Raw genomic sequence first — 20,950 nt, 5'->3', positions numbered from 1 at the left:
CCTGTTCACATCAGCAGAAGTGCTGCCAACATGCACCTGATGAGTTGTGCTCAGATTATCTCAGAGGTCATGCTGGGCTTTGGGTTCAGGACACATTTTCCAGTGAGGTGGAGCTGCCAGGAAAGCTCTTTTTGCCTTGTAAACACACGTAGGGCGTGTTGGTAAAACACAGAGCTCCCCTCACTGACCTGCTCTACAGGGGCTTCTGCTGAAGGACAACTGATCCTGACATCCACAGATGCTCACCTTCCTTCACCACCTGCAAAGATGGCTCAGTTCCCCTAGGGAATGAATCAGTTGTTCACTTCACAAAATTATAGAATCCCACAACATTTTGGGTTGGGAGGGACCTTAAAGCTCATCTAACCTCCTGCCATGGGTAGGGACACCTTCCTCTATCCCAGGTTGCTTCTTCCAACCTGGCCCTAAAATTTGAGGTTTCCAAGCCACATTAGGCGCTTTAGGACACTTCCAATCCTTGCTTGGACCTGTCACACAGGACATAGGACCTATGGGACACTTGTCCCCTTGTACAATGGCACCTGGCCACCAGCCACATCTGGAAAACTCTGTTGACTGAATTCAGTGCAGTAGGTACAAGACACCACACTTTCCAAGGAAAACAAATACTAAATTGTCTGAAACTTAAGTTTAGATCCCACCAAGGTGAGTTCTCAGTGTGGTCCCAAGATTTTTACTTTTAGGCAGAAATCTGTGGAGACTTCTGGGGTTTGACTGCAGGATCCAACAGTTCTTAGCAGAAAACTGCTGCTGAAATGCTGAGGGAGCTGGGGGTGTTTAGCCTGGAGAAGAGGAGGCTCAGGGTGACCCTATTGCTCACCACAACTCCCTGAAAGGAGGTTGGAGCCATGTGGGGATCAGGCTCTTCTCCCAGGCAACAAGTGACAGGATGAGAGGAAATGGCCTCAAGTTGTGCCTGGAGATGTTCAGGTTGGACATCAGGAGGAGTTCCTTCACCAGAAGGGTTGTGAAGCATTGGAAGGGGCTGCCCAGGGAGGCTGTGGGCTCCCCATCCCTGGAGGTGTCCAAGGAAGGCCTGGAGGTGGCATTCAGAGCTCTGGGCTGGGGACAAGGTGGGGATCAGTTGGACTCAATGGTCTGGGAGGTTTTTCCCAACCAAATGACTCCATGATTCTGTGTGCATTCCTCCTGCCAAATCTGAGATAAATCTGTTTTAAACTAACAGCATCCTGGATAGCTCATTTGCATTTCTCCTTCCTTCTCATGTGTATTTTATACTGTTTATTTTCTACACACACAGCCTGCTGACAGCATTGTTCAGCTCCATAAGGTCTGAGCTTAGCTGCAGGCTGGAAGTTCAGGGGTGCTGCTGACTCCCTCATTAATGCTGCAGGCAGGGAACTGGGCTTTCATGTGCTGGAAGCTGTAAAAACAAGTCTCCCCAAGCAGTTTTCTGGGAATGACAGGGACATGCGCAAGAGTGGGACAGCAATATTTCAGGCAAATGGAGTTTGTCTTCTGCCACAGAAAACTGGAGCAAAATTTATCTCTCCATTCTGTCCGTGTCTGTGGATCAATATTGTCATTAAATTCCTCTGAGTAACTTTTCCATTATGATTTCAAGGAGCATGACTGAAATGTTGGTTCACTCTTGCCCAGTCCCAAGGACAGGAGCAGGTTCATGCAGGTTAATGGACACATGTTCTCCTAAAATTACCTGTCACCAGGTGTGACAAGTCAGAGAGTGAAGGTCTGGGATGTGCTGGGAATCAGAGTAATGAAGGTTTTGAGAATCCATGGTTTCCAGCAGATTTAACCAATTTCAGACAATCCCCCAAGCAGTTCTGCCTCCTGCACAGCCAGGCTGGAGCTTCCTGGGAGAAATGACACTGGGACTGGGTGCTGATTTTCCTGAGTGCAGTGTTTAGGTGGTGGAGTCTTTAAAAAAAAAAATCACAGAGCCCTTTTCTTGATGCCAAAATAAAATCTGAAACTCAGTATCTGGTGAAGCTCAGTGTTGGGAGCAGGAGAGTGGTGTGAGGTGTGCAAATTGAAGGAGAAGGCTCAAGTTTTGTCATTTATGTCCTTTTCATCACCACAGTCCAGCCAGGAGGGAAAATCTTTTAATTAAGGGCCCAGTATTGTCTGCAATGATCAGATGAAATTTTCTATTCCCACTGGAAGTTGCAAACAGCATCTCTGTCAATGTGGGACACAAAGGTAGCACCACATCTCCTCCTCTAGGCTGATGTTCCTCAGAGAACTCTGATTTTGGATCCCCATGAGCAGGGATGTGCCTGCTAGTGAGGGATGTGAGAAAGGCAAACTCCTGTAAAGTTCCTCATCTCCCTGCAGGCTCTCATTTTGCTGGGATGAGCCACAGCCTCCAATCACAGCCTTATTGTTGAGAGGAGAGCCAGGGAGAGCCACAGAGGGGCTCTGGGAGGCACAGGGATGAGCATCCTCTGCACAGAGCTGCCACATCAGCCTCCCAGGAGGCTCCTGCAGGTGCCAAATAAATGAAGATGGCCTGAGAGCTCTGAGCCTGATAAGGCTTTGGAGGTGGAGGGGTTGCAGGTGGAAAAATGAATATTTCCGACATCCCATTTATTTTATTATATTATTCCAAAATAATATTATATTATTCCAAATCCCATAGATTTATTCCATCCAGAAGCCTCTGAGAGAGGAGGAGATATCACAAGATAGGAGTGACCAAGGGAGACAAAACCCCCACAAGCATCCTTAGACCCTTGATTTCATTTTCTTTCTGCCAGCTACTTTTCAAATAATGATTACATTTAATACATTATCATCTCTTCCTAATTAAACCCCTGATTACCCAGCATGATGCCATTAAGCACTAATGCTGTTCATCCCCCTCCTTTGGAGACATTCATTGTGCAGTAGCCTGTCATTATTCCCAGCTAAACATACCATTTCCCTCTCAGAAGCTGTAATTTTCAGAAATCCCAGGCAAACAAAGACATTGGTAGATGATGATTTAGCTTGTGGAGATGAAAAAAAGATCTCTGGTGGGCGGGGAAGAAGAGAGGAGGGAGAAAGAAATACCTCCAGTGGAGCTACTGGGAATAAAAATGTCACATTTTATGGTGCCACCAGGTCTGAGATCACCAGCCATCTGCAGTCTGTGGGACAGGGAGAAATAATAAATTTTCAGGGTTTATTTCAGGGCTCAGCTGCAGGATTCCTCAGCCTCTTAGCCTCTTCCCTCTCCCCTGGTGGCTCATGTTTGTCTTTCCAACAGGAGGCTGGCCAAGTCCACTCTGCTGCTGATCCCTCTCTTTGGCATTCACTACATCATGTTTGCTTTCTTCCCTGACAATTTCAAAGCAGAAGTGAAGCTGGTCTTTGAGCTCGTGGTTGGGTCATTCCAGGTAAGCCACCATTTGGGTCACCAGGTTTGTCACCAGGGAGAAATGCAAAGAGCTGTACAGGGGTTTTTTTCTGGACATGCCCCATATTGCTCTTGTACCTTTGTGGAAAATCTACTCACTCCAGCCTGGCCAGGATGAAAGATAAATTTATGTTTTGCCTTCCAGAAGGAGATTATCTTCCCCCATTTTAGGAAATTAAAAGAAAATGTTCCTGTCTACATTGATGTCTCTGTGTTTTTTCATACTTTAAGGAGAAAAATAAACAACTCAGTTCAGTTTTTGTATCACTGACATGTCCAAGGCCAGGGTGGATGGGGCTCTGAGCAGCAAGTTTCATTCAGTGGTAAATTATTAACAACCCTGTCTGCGTCATTATCACTGCACATCTGGCACCTGGAAGTGTTCAAAATCTGTGCGGATGTGGCACTTGGGGACACGGGCCAGTGGTGGACTTGGCTGTGCTGAGGGAATGGTTGGGCTTGATGAACAACTCTGTGGTTGTGTGATCTCTCCTTTGGGAGATGAATGGATCTACACTCTGTCTGCAGTGCTAAAATCCTGTTTTCTCCTTTCCCCAGGGGTTTGTGGTGGCTGTGCTGTACTGCTTTCTCAATGGAGAGGTGAGACCAGACCATCAGAGTTTTTTTGGTTAATGTTTGCAGCTAGAACAGAATGAATGCATGTGGAGAGTGGTATCAGATATCAGAAGGCTGATTAATTACTTTATTATACTAGATTATTCTGTACTACATTACACTATATTACATTACATCTAAACTGAATCTACACAAGCACTCAACTCAACTGCACAGCATCTCCTGACTGTCAGTGACAGTCCCAACACACACACCTGGATCCAATTGGTCAATTAATCAAAACACACCAGAATCCAATTACCAGTTCCCTTCAGGTAAAAAATCTTCCACAGTGCATTCCACTTGTGAACAAGAGGAGCAGCAATTGAGATAAGAATTGATCTTTCTTTCTCTGAGGTTCCTCGCTGCAATTCCCAGAAATATCCTTGGGAAGTTGTGCCTTGCTTTTCTCTGTGAAGAGAAATGTGACCACACACAGTGTCAAGTTGCATCAAGGGAAATTTAGGTTGGGTATTAAGAAAAAGTGATAAAATATTGATAAAGTTCTGGAATGGCTGCCCAGGGAGGTGGTGCAGTCCCCATCCCTGGGTGTGTTTAACACAGCCTGGATGTGGCACTGGGTGCCAGGGTTTGGCTGAGCTGTTGGGGCTGGGTTGGACTCGATGACCTTGAAGGTCTCTCCCAACCTGGTCATTCTGGGAGTTCTGTGAAACACCAAGTGATGCCCTGTGCTGCCTTTCCTCTTTCCCATGCCCAGGTGCAAGCCGAGCTCAAGAGGAAGTGGCGGAGGTGGCACCTGGAGCGGTTCCTGGGCTCGGACATGAAGTACCACCACCCTTCCCTGGGCAGCAACGGCACCAACTTCAGCACCCAGATCTCCATGCTGACCAAGTGCTCGCCAAAGACGCGCCGCTGCTCCGGCTTCCAGGCCGAGTTCTCCCTGGTGTGAGAGGCTGCCCAGGCACTGAGCATCCCAAACTGAGACACGAGGATCCCCGGGAATCAGTGATCCCATGAGAAACCCCTGTGAAATGACCTGCTCCACATGAGCCAACAGAGGACACACAACTGGAAAAGCCGCTGGCGTCCAGGATGAGATCGGACGAGCCAAGAGGCAGAGGAACACTTTTGCTCTTCCTCTTTTCAGGCCTTTCACTCTTCAGTTTCGAGCCCTCAGGGACTGATAACTCTGAGGAATTGTCCAACTTAAGCTTCAGTTTCAAGCCCTCAGGGATTGATAACTCTGAGGAATTGTCCAACTTGCTTGAGGACAGCCTGGGAGATGCTGGTGTGACATAAATAATGAAGTACTGGGGGTAAGGGAGGGAGAGCCTCAGTCCTTGGTGGCTTTACCAGAACTGGCATCTCTCAAACAGACAAATTGCACTTTTTTTTTTCTAAAAAAATGAGCCAGTAAAGGAGAGACAGAGGCAGGAAGCAGGAAAAAAAAAAAAAACAAACCACCAAACATATGAATGTGCCAAAATTCCTGTGGATAAGAGGTGATGATGCAGCACCAAAGATGGTGCTGGGGACATGGGGAGAAGGGACAGGAGGAACATGAGCAGGAAGGGAGAGGCCAGCACATGGCCCCCACATTTTACACAGGTGGAGATGAAGCTGCAGCACCAGGAGAGCCCCTCAGAGGATGTCCCAGTGTGTTCTGCTATTTCCCCACCACCCTTGGGAGCAGAAGCTTTCCAGGAACCCTGTGGAAGAGCAGATCACTGAGAAGGAGCAGCATGAGGACTGTGTTGGTGACATGGTGTTTTGCTTGGTTGTGTTCCATGAACAGGAAACTCGATTTGCATGTATAAAAAGCAGGGCCAGGTGCCAAAAGCAGAGCACGGCTGTGTTTTTTCATTCTCTTTAAGTTGTCCCATAGATCTCGGTGCATGGATGCACCCAGGCTCATTAGGGATCAGGGGGAAATAATTGGGCTGTAATTCATTTGCACTTGCTTAGCACACATTGTCAGGAAAGGGAAATACAGGGCCCTGTAATCCTTAATTGAGTCAGAGCTGCCATAAGGAGCCACTCTCCAGATGAAAAAAAAATGAGTGTCACAGCAGCAGGTGAGATTGCTTTCATCAGGACAAGGTTGTCTCAGCACACAACTGGCACTCCAGGAGGGAGGAAGGAGTGCAGGAGCTATTAAATGGATTTCTTCTTCAGCTTTTCTGGGAAACTTTCATCCTATGTGAAGGCATTGCTAGATATTTAAGATGTGTGTGTGCGTTTTACCTCTTTTCTGAAGGCCTTTTAGTTTCCACACAGGGGCAATTCCTACTTGAAGAATGCACATGGATTCCATTAAAACCAAGGGAGAATGTTTTTTTTAATTCTTGTTTTTGTGGTGGAGAGGCAAAGGAGAAATGTTAAAGCCCAGTCCTGCTCATTTGAGGCAACCCCACAGTCCCAAACTCAAAATACAGAGATACAGATGCTCATGTCTGTGTCCCACTCAACTGCATCAAGTGGGGTTGAAAAGGTTTTATGCTGAGGGTGAGAAATCCCTGCCCAGCTCATGAGTACCCTCAGTAATTGGGTAAATCCTACTAAAACATGTCCTTGTGAAGGAGTGTCTGGGTCACCAACACAGGCACCTGGAGAGGGAGGTGAGCTCCTCTTTTAGAGCTCAGAGATCTCAATTTCTCTGCTTTATTTCTCCACAATGAAATGAAAGTTCAATGGAGGGAAGCACCTGCAGCCTGGTGGGGCTGGGGGTTATTGGCCCTAAGCAAAGGATGCCAGCAAACCACACTGAGCCCAGGAGGAGAACTTGCAGATCCAGCTCCTTTCTGAGTCCTGACAGGGCAGTGTTCCATCCATAACCATTCCCAGAGCCTGTTATCAGCTCAGCTGGGTTCTCCCAAAGTATTCATCCAGGTTTAGGACTGATAACAGTGTGGTGGGCTGCAGTCATGAGGAGCTGTGATCCACCACGGGCAAAGGTGCAGTCCTGAGTCTGCAGGGAGCCAGCTCAGACCTGTCACATGGCTACCCAGCCTGCAGGTCCTAAAACATCAGGAAGACATGAAAATTCCTGGAATTACAGTGCTGGTGATCCCAGGTGTGGGATCACACCTGGTGGCCAGGTGTGAGCCAGCTTTGTTATGGCTACTTTGCACTGAGCCCACATCAACAGTGAGGATCCAGCTCTGACGTGCCATGAGATCACCAAAATGCAGCTCACTGATTCCCAAAATGCAGAGAAAACAAGAGGATGCTCCAATTTTCCCCACTTTTCTTGAATTGAAAAGCCTTTATGCCTTGACACCCCTCAAACAATATCCCATTAAAATCCAGAAGGTTCTCAAAAGCAAGAACCTTTGAAGTGGTCCTGAGCAGAGTTCAAGAAAAATTTGTATGATGCTCTCAGGCGTTTTGTGTGGCTTTTGGGGTTGTCCTGTGGAGGAGCAGGAGTTGGACTCGATGATCCTTGTGGCTCCCTTCTAACTCAGGATATTCTGTGATTCTCTTTGTGTTTGGTGCTTGTGCTGCTCTGCTGAGCTTTTTCAGACCTGGATTAGGACTCACCCAGCAAACACTGGAGAAATCCCCCCAGTACCACCACTTCTGCTGCTGTGCCTGATTCAAAGCAAGGATTTGACCTGCATTTTTCCAGGTGAATGACTAACTTCAAAGAAGCCCAGAAGAAGCAAGGGAAAATTCAGTCTCAGCTTCCAAATTGTTCCACTTGGTGTAAAATGCTTTGTCTCACTGGTTCAGAGTTCTGAAGCAATGTCAGCCTGGGAAAGATTGGATCCATCAGGCTGCAAAGCCATTCTCCCTGTTCATCTGCCATGGTAAATATTTATACCCAACAAAACTGATGGGCTGCAGAGGAGAGACTGCCCAGTCTTGGGAATGCATCCACTGAGGTGTGAACTGGAATTTCAGGTGCCAGCCAAGCAGCAGAGGAGCTGGAGCACAGAGCTGTGGAGCAGAAGTGCAGCACCACTGCCAGCAGCCTCCTTTGTGGGATGTGAGGGAATCCCTTCCCATCTGTTCCAGGCCTGTGAGCCATCCTGTGAGACACACTGAGCATTTTCCCTCTGCTCTTCCCTTTCCTCTCCTTGTGCTCCCTTTCCCTCTCCATTTGCAGGAAATTTGTGTGTTTGCAGTAATTTTTGTGTTCCAGCCCTGTGCTAACCCAAGCCAGCACCAGCCATATGCCAAAGACAGCCAGGAAAGGTTTGCCTTTTGGAGATGTGACACGGAAAAACCCCAGCTGGATATTTACCCTCACCACAGGCTCCTCTGCAGCCTGTCACATTCCCCACCAGGATGTTCTGCACAGGAACCTGAAGATGGGATCTTCCCTAAGCTGAGGAGCTCCTTCAAAAACTGTGGAGTCCATCAGCATGCCAGAGCTGTGCCCCCAGGCACCCTGCTCACAATTATTTCATCACTGAACATCCAGCCATGCCTCCTTTCTGCTGTCAGGGGTGTTTGAGGGGTTAAATGAACCTGCTGAATGGACCTGCTGAGACAGGCATGGCAGTGTCAGCAGTGCAAAGCTGCCAGCCCAGCTGTGTTCCAGGAAAACACAGGAGCTGGGGGTGGAATCACTTCATAAAGAGAGAAATCGTCTCACTCTGGGGACGTGAGCAATCAAGAGAATGATGACATTGGGATTGGACCCCGTTTGACTGGCTTAGTGCAGGAATTTGGCTCCAGAACTTGGCCTGGTCTACTCTGGTTCTCATCCAGCTCATCAATAAAATGCAATTCAAGGACTTCACTGCAGATGACAACGTGGAGCAAGCTGTCCTGGCCCCATGACCTGGCCCCACACAGAACACAGCTCAGCACTTTTGCTGCTTCCCCACCCAAAACAGACCCCAGCAGGGAAATTGCATCCATTTGCTGCATCAAAGATCAGAGGTGTGCCTCTGAAAATGTATTAAAGGAGAAAAGGAGACTCAGGGCTGCCCCCATCACTCTCTGCAGCTCCTGAAAGGTGCCTGTGCTCAGCTGGGGCTGGGCTCTGTCTGCAGCAGCACTGACACACCCAGAGCACACAGCCTCGAGCTGCACCAAGGGAAATACAGGTTGGATAGCAGGAAAAAGTTTTTCACAGACAGAGTGATAAAGTTCTGGAATGGCTGCCCAGGAGGTGGTGCAGTCCCCATCCCTGGGTGTGTTTAACAAAGCCTGGATGTGGCACTGGGTGCCAGGGTTGAGTTGAGCTGTTGGGGCTGGGTTGGACTCGATGGCCTTGAAGGTCTCTCCCAACCTGGTCATTCTGTGAAAGCTTCTTCTGCCTCTGTTAAAAGGCACAGATGTGCTTGAGGATCATGGATTTGGGCTCCAAAACTCTTTATATAAATAAAGCCAAATTCTGATCCTGCTTGCACCAATCAGTTCATGGCAATGACTCCTGAATTACACCAGCATTAAACTGGGATTTGCCTTCAAAATAATTCTTTTTTCTTCATTCTGGAGCTGTTTACTCCCTTTTCACATCAGGGACAGAGTAAGCCCCTCCTGTTCTATACTTCAGGGATTGAATTATTAAATTTATTCATAAGTGTAGAACAATTAAAATATAAACAATAAATTATTGTCAAGGTCTAGAGGTAGCAGGTTCAATGCTAACATTAGACTGTAGATATTTCTGTTCAGCTGGGACCTGTGTTGCTTTGTGACCCTCTCACAAACAGTAAGAAATGAGAATATGACCATGTTTAGGGTTTAGCAAATTAATTCTGTTGCAGAATTTTAGAGGCATTAAAATCAAGCAAGTTTTTAAAATCAGAGTTATGTATGCAGGAGCAACAGCATTACTGCAGTTGTGGAATGAAAAGTGGAAAAGACCAGAAGCTGAAAGATCTGAGCATTTTGTTTTATTTTTGGTTTGTTTGGGGTTTTTTGCTAGGAAACAAGTCATGCTTTTCTCCAGGAAGGTGTTGCTGGAGAAAAGATATTTTATACATGAACAAATCATCATATTTCCTTTTTTCTCTCTATCCCACTGGGTTCCCATTCATCTTAAAAGCAACGAGGGTCATGTCTGTGCCCCAGGGCAGAGGGGTTAAACCCAAATCTCTGCTCCAATCTGATGGAAATACTTTCAGAGAGAAATGCACCCGCTGATTAATGAAAGGTTGATGGCAGTTTTTCAAAAGCAAAATGAAGTTCCAAAGAAAGCTCAGGAGGGAATGAACACCATTGGCTCCCTGGCAGGGATTAAAGGGGTTTGGGGGGATTTTTTTTGTCTCCATTCCTTCTAGCTTCACCTCAGGGTTTAAACAAGGGGAAAGGAAACATAGGGAAAGGAAATACAAAATAATTTCTGACCAAAAGGGAATATCTCAAACTGGGAAGTGCCAATGTGTGTCTCCATGAAGCTTATGTTACTCTGAGCACACAGGTGCATCTTGGTTTGATAAATGGCCTGTGGAAGCACAGGAGGACCAGGAGCAATGTCCCGTCTCTGGCAGGTGAATGCAGCCCCAACAGGAAAGCCCACATGAAACATTCCTCCTGCTGTGTCCCACTGGGTGCTGGGCACAGCCCAGCTTCCCTCCCAGCCCTGTGCTTCCCCCCCGTGGCATCTCTGCACCCTAAATGTGCCAAACTCCTGGGGACAGGCATTGCAATCCTGAATTCCCTGGCCCACAACGCAAATTTGCACTTTTCCCACTGCAGTGCTGATGGGGCCAGCACCACAGAGCTGCTTCAGTGGAGATGAACCTCAAAGAGCAGGGGCTCACACACCCCCACATCCATCCAGAAGGGCTCTGCTGGCATCACTCAGGCACTAAACTGCTGGAAAAAGGGAAAGATTCAAGTCCCAGACTGGCAGGGCTGTGGTAGTGTGCACAGGGGTCCCAGGATGAGGGAAGAGATGAGAATCTTGACTCCATGTTTCAGAAGGCTGATTTTATTATTTTTTGATATATATTATATTAAAAGGAAATTATATACTAAAACTATACTAAAGAATAGAAGAAAAGGATTTCATCAAAAGGAAGGAAAAGGAATGATGATAAAATTTTGTGACTGACCAGAGAGTCTGAGCCAGCTGGCTGTGATTGGCCATTAATTAAAAACAACCACATGAGACCAATCACAGATGCACCTGTTGCATTCCACAGCAGCAGATAATTATTGTTTTTCTTTTCCTCTGAGGCTTCTCAGCTTCTCAGGAGAAAAATCCTGGCAAAAGTATTTTTCAGAAAATACATCCATGACAGCAGGTGGAGTCAGATGTCCCAAATTGTGGATTTCAATCCATTTCCTTTCAGTCAGTCAGCTTTTCATCCCCTCTCCAAACCCAATATTTGCATTTTAGTCTGATGAGGTTCAAAACAGTGACGGACCTTGTTATTATGTATAATTAAAGTGACTGACCTCATTATTTCCCCTGGAGACCTGTGCAGATGCACAGATGGCCTTTAATCTGGAGTTTCTTGGGAGCACAGACCATCTTTTCCACCCGTTCCTGAATGTCCTAACTTGCATGTTGTCCTATATCCTGAAGAGCCATGGGTTTGAAATTCTGGTCATTTCTAGAATACTGTGAAATCACAGGGGAGAAAACAAACATTTGGGACAGGTCTGTAAGGAAAATAATGCCCACTTGTGTTCTGAGGGCCAGACCCTGAGGACACACACTTTGGCAGCAGCAGAGCACCAGTGTTTTATTCCCAAGTTTTGTGGATATTGTACATTTGTACATAGAGGAAATCTGAAGAGCACATTTAAAACGAAAAAAAAAAAAAAAGAATAAACACCACATTTTTGATACTCAGATGATGATGATGATAAACCGAGTTCAAAAAGGCAGTTTTGAACTCCAAAGTGCATTTTTCAGAGCCTGTTTCAAACACCTCAAGCTGTGGGTCAGCAGCTGGTGCCAGCTGACCCTTCTCCCTCCAGCTGTGAACTCCTCTGCTCTGCCCTCCTGTAAATTGGCTTTGGCAGCAGAGGGTGATGGGCACGGGCTGTGAGCAGAGATCTCTGTCTCCGTGGGCTTCTCTGTGCCAGGTGCTTGTGATGTACCCTCCATGCCAGCAAGAACAGGCTTGCTTGCTCAGCACAGGTGAAATCTCTGCCTTGTTCCATGGCCTTTTGCCTGATGTTATTTATTTTTGGTCTGACTCTGTACATATGCAACAAAATGGCTATATTTTATTTTTTTCTTTTAATTGTTTTTTTCCTTTGTATTTGGTTCACCTCCTTGCTTCAGAGGGGGTTCTTCTCTGTGGTTGACACTGCTGGAAACAAGCAATAAAACCATCGTGAAGACATTGTGCCTGAGGTGTTCCACCTGATATTTTAATTTATTCCTCACAATCCTGGAGAAGACATAGAGAAGGAAAACTAAGAAGGAAGTTGTGAGCTGGGGAGGTTCTTGCTTAGAGTTAAGCATAATGACCTCATAATTTGAAAGGTTAACCAGACAGACCAAATCACTCTTAAGATCAGAGAATCATAGAAATATTAATGTTGGAAGGGACTTTTAAAGGCCATTTAGTCCTTTAAAGTCCTTTAGACCTTTAAAGGCCATTTAGTCCTCAGACAGATGCTGGGTTGTCCCAGGATCCCAGGGACATGTGGCACAAAGTGAGCAGTGACATCTTCAAGCAGATGGGAGTTCTGAGGAGACCTTATTTGAGAACATCAATGCCAGCAGAAGAACCAGTGCCAAATCCAACATAATTGACCCCAAAACCTCCTCCACTGCACGAGCTGGGTGCATGGATGGTCCTTTGGAGGCAGGACTGATGGGTGGAGGTGACAACCATGAAATCATGACCACACTGTGATCATTTTGTCACAACCCACAGGTGTGAGATGATTCCTGCGTTCACATGAACGTACAACCCCACACACAAATACAGACTGCTGCTGGAATATCCTCCAGCAATCATCTTTATTGCTCAGGACAAAGCACAAGCCTTCCTCTGTGCTGGAGAAAAGCCCAGCAGGCAACCACAAGTGAACCATAATTGTTCACATCAAAGACATTATTTGATGCACACGAATATCAGGCAGTGAAAATAGATCTCAGCAAGAGGTCAGTGAGCTTTTCCATGTCCATAGGGCCAGTTTGGCCACTCATCCCCTCCTTAAACTGATTTACACCCAGTGCTGACACTGCTGATAAAGGCCAAACCTTCAACTGGAAATGACAGGTCCAGGCTATATTTGTCCCTCTTTCTGCATGGATTAACCATTTTCATTTAAAATCAAGGGGTCTGATGCTCTGGCCTGTTCTGAGAAGTGAAGCTGTTTGTGTTGACTTCCACTGGATCTCTCTGTGGGTTCAGCCAGAAATCAGGAAAACAGCTTGTGAGGGCTGGGGAAAGGGAAAAGCAGACAATTACATTTATTCTGTGTCTGTAGAGGTGAGGATAATCCCAAATCCACCAAAAAACATCTTCCACGTGAGAAACCCCAATCACTGCTCAGAAATGAATGTAAGTGGGTTTGATGAAGGTCACCTGAGAAGTATGGAAAAAAAATCCAGCCCGACCCTCGTAGGTCCCAGCTGTGTGTCCTCTGTGTCCCTCCTGGCTGGCAAAGAGCAAGGCATGGCTTTTCTTAGGCACACACCATTATTCTGAATTTGATGGAACATGCAACCACAACCTCTGGAAGGTTTTGAGCTTGGCTTTTAGGGCCTCTCTGTGTAAATTCAGTTTTCATGACTGCAAAAGCATCTTTCTCTATTAGAAAGAATCATGTTTTAAGATGGCAAACGACATCCTCTTCCTTTGATCCCCCGTGGTTTCCAAGGCAAAATACCAGGATGAGGAATTTTGTGATCTCCATGACATTAAAGCAATTTCCCATGTAGTGGATCAACCCTAGTGGTTAAATCATCTTCCCTCCACATGCAATTGGTTGTATCTACACCCTCACACTGGGGATGTAAACTGGACTGTGCCTCAGTACAATCCACAGAGGGAATTTGGCTGTCCTCAGCTCAGAGGGCTGTCCAAGGATCCCAAGGACAGGTGGCACAAGGAGCCTGGGCATGGTGTCACAGCTGTAACACTTTCTGAAAGCCTAAAATCCTCTTCTGCCACTGGCAGTGCTCACAGGGAAATCATTCCTCCCGTAGAACCCCTTTTGCATTTACTCCTTTGTTAGATCATAAGAACAAAGGCAGGTGAGTGGACCAAGTGGCTGCAAGCTCCATCCAACCTGGCCATTAATTAAAAACAACCACATGAAGCCAGTCAAAGATTGGTCACTGCAGTCATGAACACTTCCAGGGATGGGACTATTAATTCAACTGGGTTGAATTGTCCTGGTTGACAAACAGGAATTCTGTCATTTAATATCAGCTCCAAATCAAGGAAGTGGCTTTTAAAGCACAGGGATGCCAATATTTGATGTGAAATAAACTAGGGTTGAACCAACACCCACAGATTTGTCTTTTTCTCCTGAAAAATGACTGCACCCAAACATAATTTTTTTTTTACCTGAATTCACTTGTGAAACTCATTTTACAAAGGAAGTAAAATACCAGCAGCAAGACCCTGACACTGAGTTGGGCACTGCTGCCAAGAATCTGCCTCCCCCAGCTCTTGCAGATTTATTGCTCTGGGATATCTAATTTAATGGCTGTTTCTTATCAGCCACTTAATCCTGAGCTCTTTGGCGTAAAGCCATTAAAATCCATAATATTTCATTATGTCCTATCTGCTCCCAGCTAAAAAAAGTATGGGGATCTGGTAGAAACATGATCTCAGCTGGCAGCGATGAAGGAATTTATTACGTGGAATAGATTTATGTGTGAAATGTGATTTTTGGGTTGGAATGCATGCTGGCCTTCATTCCATCCCATCGAGTATTTCCCATCAAGTGTGATCTAGCTGGCCACTAAATTCCAGCTCTCCTCATGTCTTCTTTAGTTCACAGGTAGGAGTCTAGAAAGGGGGCTCAAGAAATTCTGTGGCTTTTGAGAAGATTCCAAACACGTTGGTCCATGATGGGAGAAGGTCCCTCTTGGCTGAGTGGGAACTCAGCCCTTTCCCAGCTGGTGATGGTCACATTTCCAAGGACCTCTTTGCAAATCACCTGATTTGGAGAAGACTGGATGGTTTTATTCTCCCCCCGCTTCCATTACTGGCCAGGAACCCTCAGTTTCTGAGACAATTACTGTAATTTTGGCCAGAACTGGGCAAGGATAAAGCTTGGAATAAAAATTATAGAGTACAACTCAATTCTGGGCTCTCAACAGCTCCCCCATCTCCAAGGAAAGATTTGGAATGCATCAGCTGGATCAGTGATTAGGGCTTGTGTGAGGAACTGATTGCATTTGTTTGGCTGCTGGGGAGGAAAGGAAAAAGGAAAAAGGAAAAAGGAAAAAGGAAAAAGGAAAAAGGAAAAAGGAAAGGAAAAAGGAAAGGAAAGGAAAGGAAAGGAAAGGAAAGGAAAGGAAAGGAAAGGAAAGGAAAGGAAAGGAAAGGAAAGGAAAGGAAAGGAAAGGAAAGGAAAGGAAAGGAAAGGAAAGGAAAGGAAAGGAAAGGAAAGGAAAGGAAAGGAAAGGAAAGGAAAGGAAAGGAAAGGAAAGGAAAGGAAAGGAAAGGAAAGGAAAAGAAAAGAAAAGAAAAGAAAAGAAAAGAAAAGAAAAGAAAAGAAAAGAAAAGAAAAGAAAAGAAAAGAAAAGAAAAGAAAAGAAAAGAAAAGAAAAGAAAAGAAAAGAAAAGAAAAGAAAAGAAAAGAAAAGAAAAGAAAAAGAAAATAAATGGATGGCACTGCCTTCCCCCCACTGACTCATCTTAGTCAGGGCAACTAAATAAAGTGAGAGCAACAGTTCAGATCAAGACTGAGTCCTTGCTTTGGACAACCTGCTCTGGTGGAAGGTGCCCCTGCCCATGATAGGGGGTGGAACAAGGTGGTTTTTCAGGCCCCTTCCAACACAAACCATTCTGATATTTAATACCCATCTGCATCAGTTAATTTTTTCTATGTACACAATGATTTATTTGTCTGTAGTTATAATACACAACATTCTCATGGCAGGTGAGAAACACAAGTGTTGTTCTGTGGAGCTCAGGAGCAGCAAGAGTCAATGAGCACCTTTTCTAACATCAAAAAAAAAAAAAAACCATGTATAGAGCTCAGCAACTCTCATCATTCAAATCCCATCTAATTACAGTGCAAAATGTAAATTAATGCAATGTTCTTTGGAGAGCTGCTCACATCCATAGTAATATGCCAGCTCTGGAAGCTGCCCAAGCCTTGAACAAAAGTGAAATTCTTCAGACTCAACATCAAGTTCTGTGGTCTGTTCACAGGGAAAAAGCATTTCAGGTGTCATTAAGGCAAAGTTTAAAGCAGGAATTGCTCCAGCAAGAAATTTCCAGGGAGCTTTTGAGATGGGGTCCCACACACACAGCTGGACACATCTCTTGTCAGGAGGTGAACAGGTCCTTGAGGAGCCAAGGGCTGGCACACAGGCTGGAAGCACTTCAGCAATGAAGATAAATGAGAGTCCTCATTGTTGTCATCTGGCTGCCGAAGCTCCCTACCAAAGCTTTTACATTTCAGGAATAAAACAAAACAAAACCAAAAAACAAAAAACAAAACAAAAAAACCCAAAAACAAAAAAAAATACAAAAAACACCCCAAAACCAAATTAAAACTAACACAGCACAGCTTGGTGAGGTGGACAATGAAAATTTCCCTTATTATGAATTCCTGTTAATTCTGAACCCTGATTTAAAGCTGTGAGCACTTCTGTTGGATAGGTTTGCTTTCTTCACCCAGTCTTAGCAGGGTGAGCACAAATTCCTCACATCAGAAATAGATCCCAAAAATAGAATTCAGCCCTAGAATGTGGACAAACCTTCCACCCAATGTTTCTCTCCTGAAAAACAACGTGTTTCTACAGAGAGAAGCTGAAAAACTACATTTCACTGCACATAGAGCAATGGTAGTTTCCCTCTGCTGAGTGGGACAGGGTGTGAAAAACTATTGTCAGCTTTGAAAACACAAAGAGCATTGTTGTTTTATTTTTACACATTTGTTATTTTAGTATTGACTTTCTGGGGGAAAATCTTCTCACCTGCTTTTAGGTGTCAATTAAGCAGCTATTAATGCCAGAGCCACTCATTGGAACTCATTTCTAGGGAGTTCTTGTCAATGTAGTTAATTCAGTTTAAGGGGAAATTCATCCGTGCGGGTGCAGCAGATAAATTTATCCTCAATTTAAATATACTTAAATAACTGTAGGTTGTCTGATTTAGGACTTGGAAACTAAACGACAATGAGAAGAGAAGACAATGAAATTCCCAGTTTTTCCTCTTTGAAAGGGGCAAAATGTGGCCCACACAAAGTCCTCGTCTTGCTGAATGCATTGCATGGAAACCATAAAGGAGGGGTTTAGGGACTCCTGATGAGTGTGAGCTCCTCTGCAAAGGTCTAAGGTGATGACTACAGAGGAGCTGCCAAGGAGAACCTGGACTGGCAGGGCTTTATCTTCTTTTCTGCCTCTGTCAGGGCTGGGATTGAAAGTGCTCAAGATGATATTTTGTGTTCAGACTCAGATATTTATTAGTTCATATCTATGCCACAGTCCTACAAACTGTGAGTTCTGCAGCACTTCACTAACAAACTACAAAAATGGAGCCCCATCTCTCTCTCTACAAGGTCTTTCAAGGATAAACTGCCCAATTAAGAAATGACTCCTAAATTATTTTTACTTTTAACCCAATAACCAGCCACTCATGGCCCACAATGTGGACTTTTTTATCCAATTACACAAAACCACCCAAATCCATGGAGAAGAAGGAGGAGGAGGAGGAGAAGGAGAAGGAGGAGGAGGAGGAGGAGAAGAAGAAGAAGAAGAAGATGAAGAAGAAGAAGAAGATGAAGAAGGAGAAGGAGAAGGAGAAGGAGAAGGAGAAGGAGAAGGAGAAGGAGAAGGAGAAGGAGAAGGAGAAGGAGAAGGAGAAGGAGAAGGAGAAGGAGAAGGAGAAGGAGAAGGAGAAAAGAAAAGAAGAAGACCAAGAAGACCAAGAAAAAGAAGCAGCAGAAGAAGAAGAAGCAGAGGAAGGAGAAGAAGCAGAAGAAGAAGAAGCACCCTAAAACCTCCATTTTGCTTTATATCTATTACTGTATTCTAAACCCTTAAACTCTGAGTTTCCCACCCTGTGATCTCACACACTTCTATCCAAACTCCACACCCACAATCCCAGTTCTGTCATTCCATTTTGGAAGCTTCTCCACGGGCTCAGGTCAGTGCAGTGTTCTCTTGGGGGTCAGTGCCTGGCAGCACAGAAATCTGAAATTCTCAGCAGCCAATTCCAACTGGACATCCAAGGAATGGATGGATCACCAGCGTCCACTGCTCTCCTTGGCCTTCTGAGGCACAACTGCTCTGCTTCCTGTCAGATTAGTGAATACAGAAATTGCTAACGAGTTCTTGTGAAGGAAAATGTGTATCATGGGAAACAACACCAGTGAAAAAAGTCTGATTAAGAAAATGCTGCACAAATCCATTTCCCTTCAAATTCAGGGTAGGAAAGTGACAACAATTACAGTTTTGTTTGAAATACATACCTGCAGACCTCACAGGATATCCAGTACTCTCTCCCTCTCCTTACAGAAATAATTGGGGTTTGCTTTTGTTGTGCATTAATATCGAAATCAAATTCTTATAAAAAGAACTTTGTGGTGAGCAATGTGTATGGAGACCTTGAATATTAGAGTATTAAAAAACACTTGTCACCAAAAGGACACTGCTGTTGTTAAGATCATAATTATCTTTACTACATTAACATTTAGCGAATGTTCCCGTTTGTAAGAAAAACATAATTTCAGAACTTTAAAAAAAAATAGAGAAAACATTTTCTACCTCCAGTAATACACCTAAAACTCATGACCTTGGCTCAGTGACAGGAATAATTTTTGGGGGCTCTGTGGGTTCAACAGAGAGAATTTGACTGTGGCTACAGCAAAGAGAGATTAACTGGGAGAGAGTAACCCCCGGATGATCATTAATACAGTTATTTTCCTTGTGGGTTGTAAAAAGTTCTTTCTTCCCCAAAGACAAAATGAGAACAAACCCAAACTTCAATTTACTCTGTTTCTTTACTAATGGAATATTAATTTTTGTTTTTCACGGGGCTGTTTGGGAGGTTGGGGTTTAATATATTGAAATTGCAGCTGTATGTATTTGAATTATTTATGCAGCCAGACATGTAGGCTGTGATTAAGCTTCTCATTTGGTTGTAACACAAGGTTCATTTCTCCTGCTCGCTGATTTAGCGCGAGGAAACCTTCCCCGCAGCTCTGCTTCACAATAAATTGCTATTGGCAGATAGAAATGTCAGGTTTACCCTCCAGATGGGAGCAATAAGAGAGCAGACCTTTGCTTGTTCCATTTATCCTGCTGCACGTGTGACAAGAGCTGTGTGCTGCTCTCTGTGTCTCTCCAATGAACGATTCCATTGAGGCATTTTTCCACAGGTTCATTTTGTGGCTACAAAAAACAGCTCAGCATCTGAGAAACCAGCTCAGAAAAACTTCTCAGGCCCAATTTTCCACTTTGTCGTGAATCTGTTCAAGTTGAAATCATGTTTTCATTAACTGAGGTTGCATTTTTACGGAGAATCTCTTTATAATCATGGGAGATTTGGTCAGTACCATGGAATCACAGAATGGTTTGGGTTGGAAGGGAGCTCAAAGTTCATCTCATTCCAAGCCCTGCCGTGGGCAGGGACACCTTCCACCATCCCAGGCTGCTCCAAATTCTGGCCTTGGGCACTGCCAGGGATCCAGGGGCAGCCACAGCTTCTATGGACACCCTGTGCCAGGGCCTCACCACCCTCACAGCCAAGAATTTCTTCATGATATCCAATCTAAACCTCCTCTCTTTTCAAGACCCATAGGATCTGCTACAATTCTCCAAGACTGTTTTTGGGCAGGTGAAAAACTCACCCAAAGTGCCCATTTCTTTTCCTTGAATAAAGAATTCCTAGGGGGTATCTTAGCTGGAGATGTCAGCAGTGGCAATGTCTGGCCAGGTGCCAAGCCAGGACAATCCACCCACTATTGCATATCGTGGGTTTTTTTGACTGTAAGTGCTACAAAACAAGGAGGTTTTTTTTTCCTTTGGGTGCAAATTCTATTAATCTGAATTTCAATTTATTTTTTGGGACAGTTTGGGGAAAGCCAGTACAGTCCAAGGGCAACACCATGGCTTCCAAGATCCTAAACAGAAAATATAAATCTGCCACTGTGGGAGAAACGAGGCTGTGGCTGACGATGGAGCCAAGATCTGTGGCCTCCAGGATGTTCACACAGCTCCTGCTTTCCTCCACCTTCCCCACTGCCTCCCTCTTCCTGCACATGAAGAGCAGCCTGCTCTCAGCTCCTTCAGAAGGTTTAAAACTATTTCCCTGCACTTTCTAAATGTCTGGAAAAGGCAACTGACAGCAGTGGAATGGACAACTGTGACGGTGTTCACAGGGGTCTGAGGATGAGGGAAGAGATGAGGATCTGACTCCACGTTTCAGAAGGCTGATTTATTATTTTATGATACATATTACATTAAAACTATACTAAAAGAATAGAAGAAAAGGTTCTCATCAGAAGGCTGGCTAAGAATAGAAAGGAATGATAACAAAGGTTTGTGGCTTGGACAGAGAATCCGAGCCAGCTGGACTGTGATTGGCCATTAATTACAAACATCCAACATGGGCCAATCCCAGATGCACCTGTTGCATTCCTGCATCCCACAGCAGCAGATAATCAATGTTTACATTTTGTTCCTGAGGCCTCTCAGCTTCTCAGGAGGAAAAAATCCTAAGGAAAGGATTTTTCATAAAAAGATGTCTGTGACAGACAATCACTGGACATCATAGGGAATTACATCATTCCATTACCCAATGTGGCTTTCAGAGTACTTCATCCCTCCCTGGTGACTTAGGAATGCATTTATCTGATATCTTTGCTTATTTTTATCAAAGCACTTCAGTGACTGAGCTGGAATTGCATTTT

General features: G+C 44.9%; 1 protein-coding gene across 1 annotated transcript in view; it reads left to right on the top strand.

Annotated features, from left to right (window-relative positions):
* Positions 1 to 7,044, top strand: part of VIPR1 (vasoactive intestinal peptide receptor 1) — a 116,146-nt gene extending 109,102 nt beyond the window's left edge. The window contains exons 11-13 of the mRNA XM_058026989.1: positions 3,251 to 3,380; positions 3,959 to 4,000; positions 4,734 to 7,044. Coding sequence (XP_057882972.1) covers positions 3,251 to 3,380; positions 3,959 to 4,000; positions 4,734 to 4,925 — 364 coding nt within the window. The 3' untranslated portion in view covers positions 4,926 to 7,044. The remainder of the gene's footprint in view (positions 1 to 3,250; positions 3,381 to 3,958; positions 4,001 to 4,733) is intronic.
* Positions 7,045 to 20,950: the final 13,906 nt, after the last annotated feature.

This window comes from Melospiza georgiana, chromosome 1 (assembly GCF_028018845.1).
Source record: "Melospiza georgiana isolate bMelGeo1 chromosome 1, bMelGeo1.pri, whole genome shotgun sequence".
NCBI classification, from domain to species: Eukaryota; Metazoa; Chordata; class Aves; order Passeriformes; family Passerellidae; genus Melospiza; species Melospiza georgiana.
Note: the sequence above shows the minus strand (reverse complement) of the source record. Positions and strands in the feature narration are given on the sequence as shown.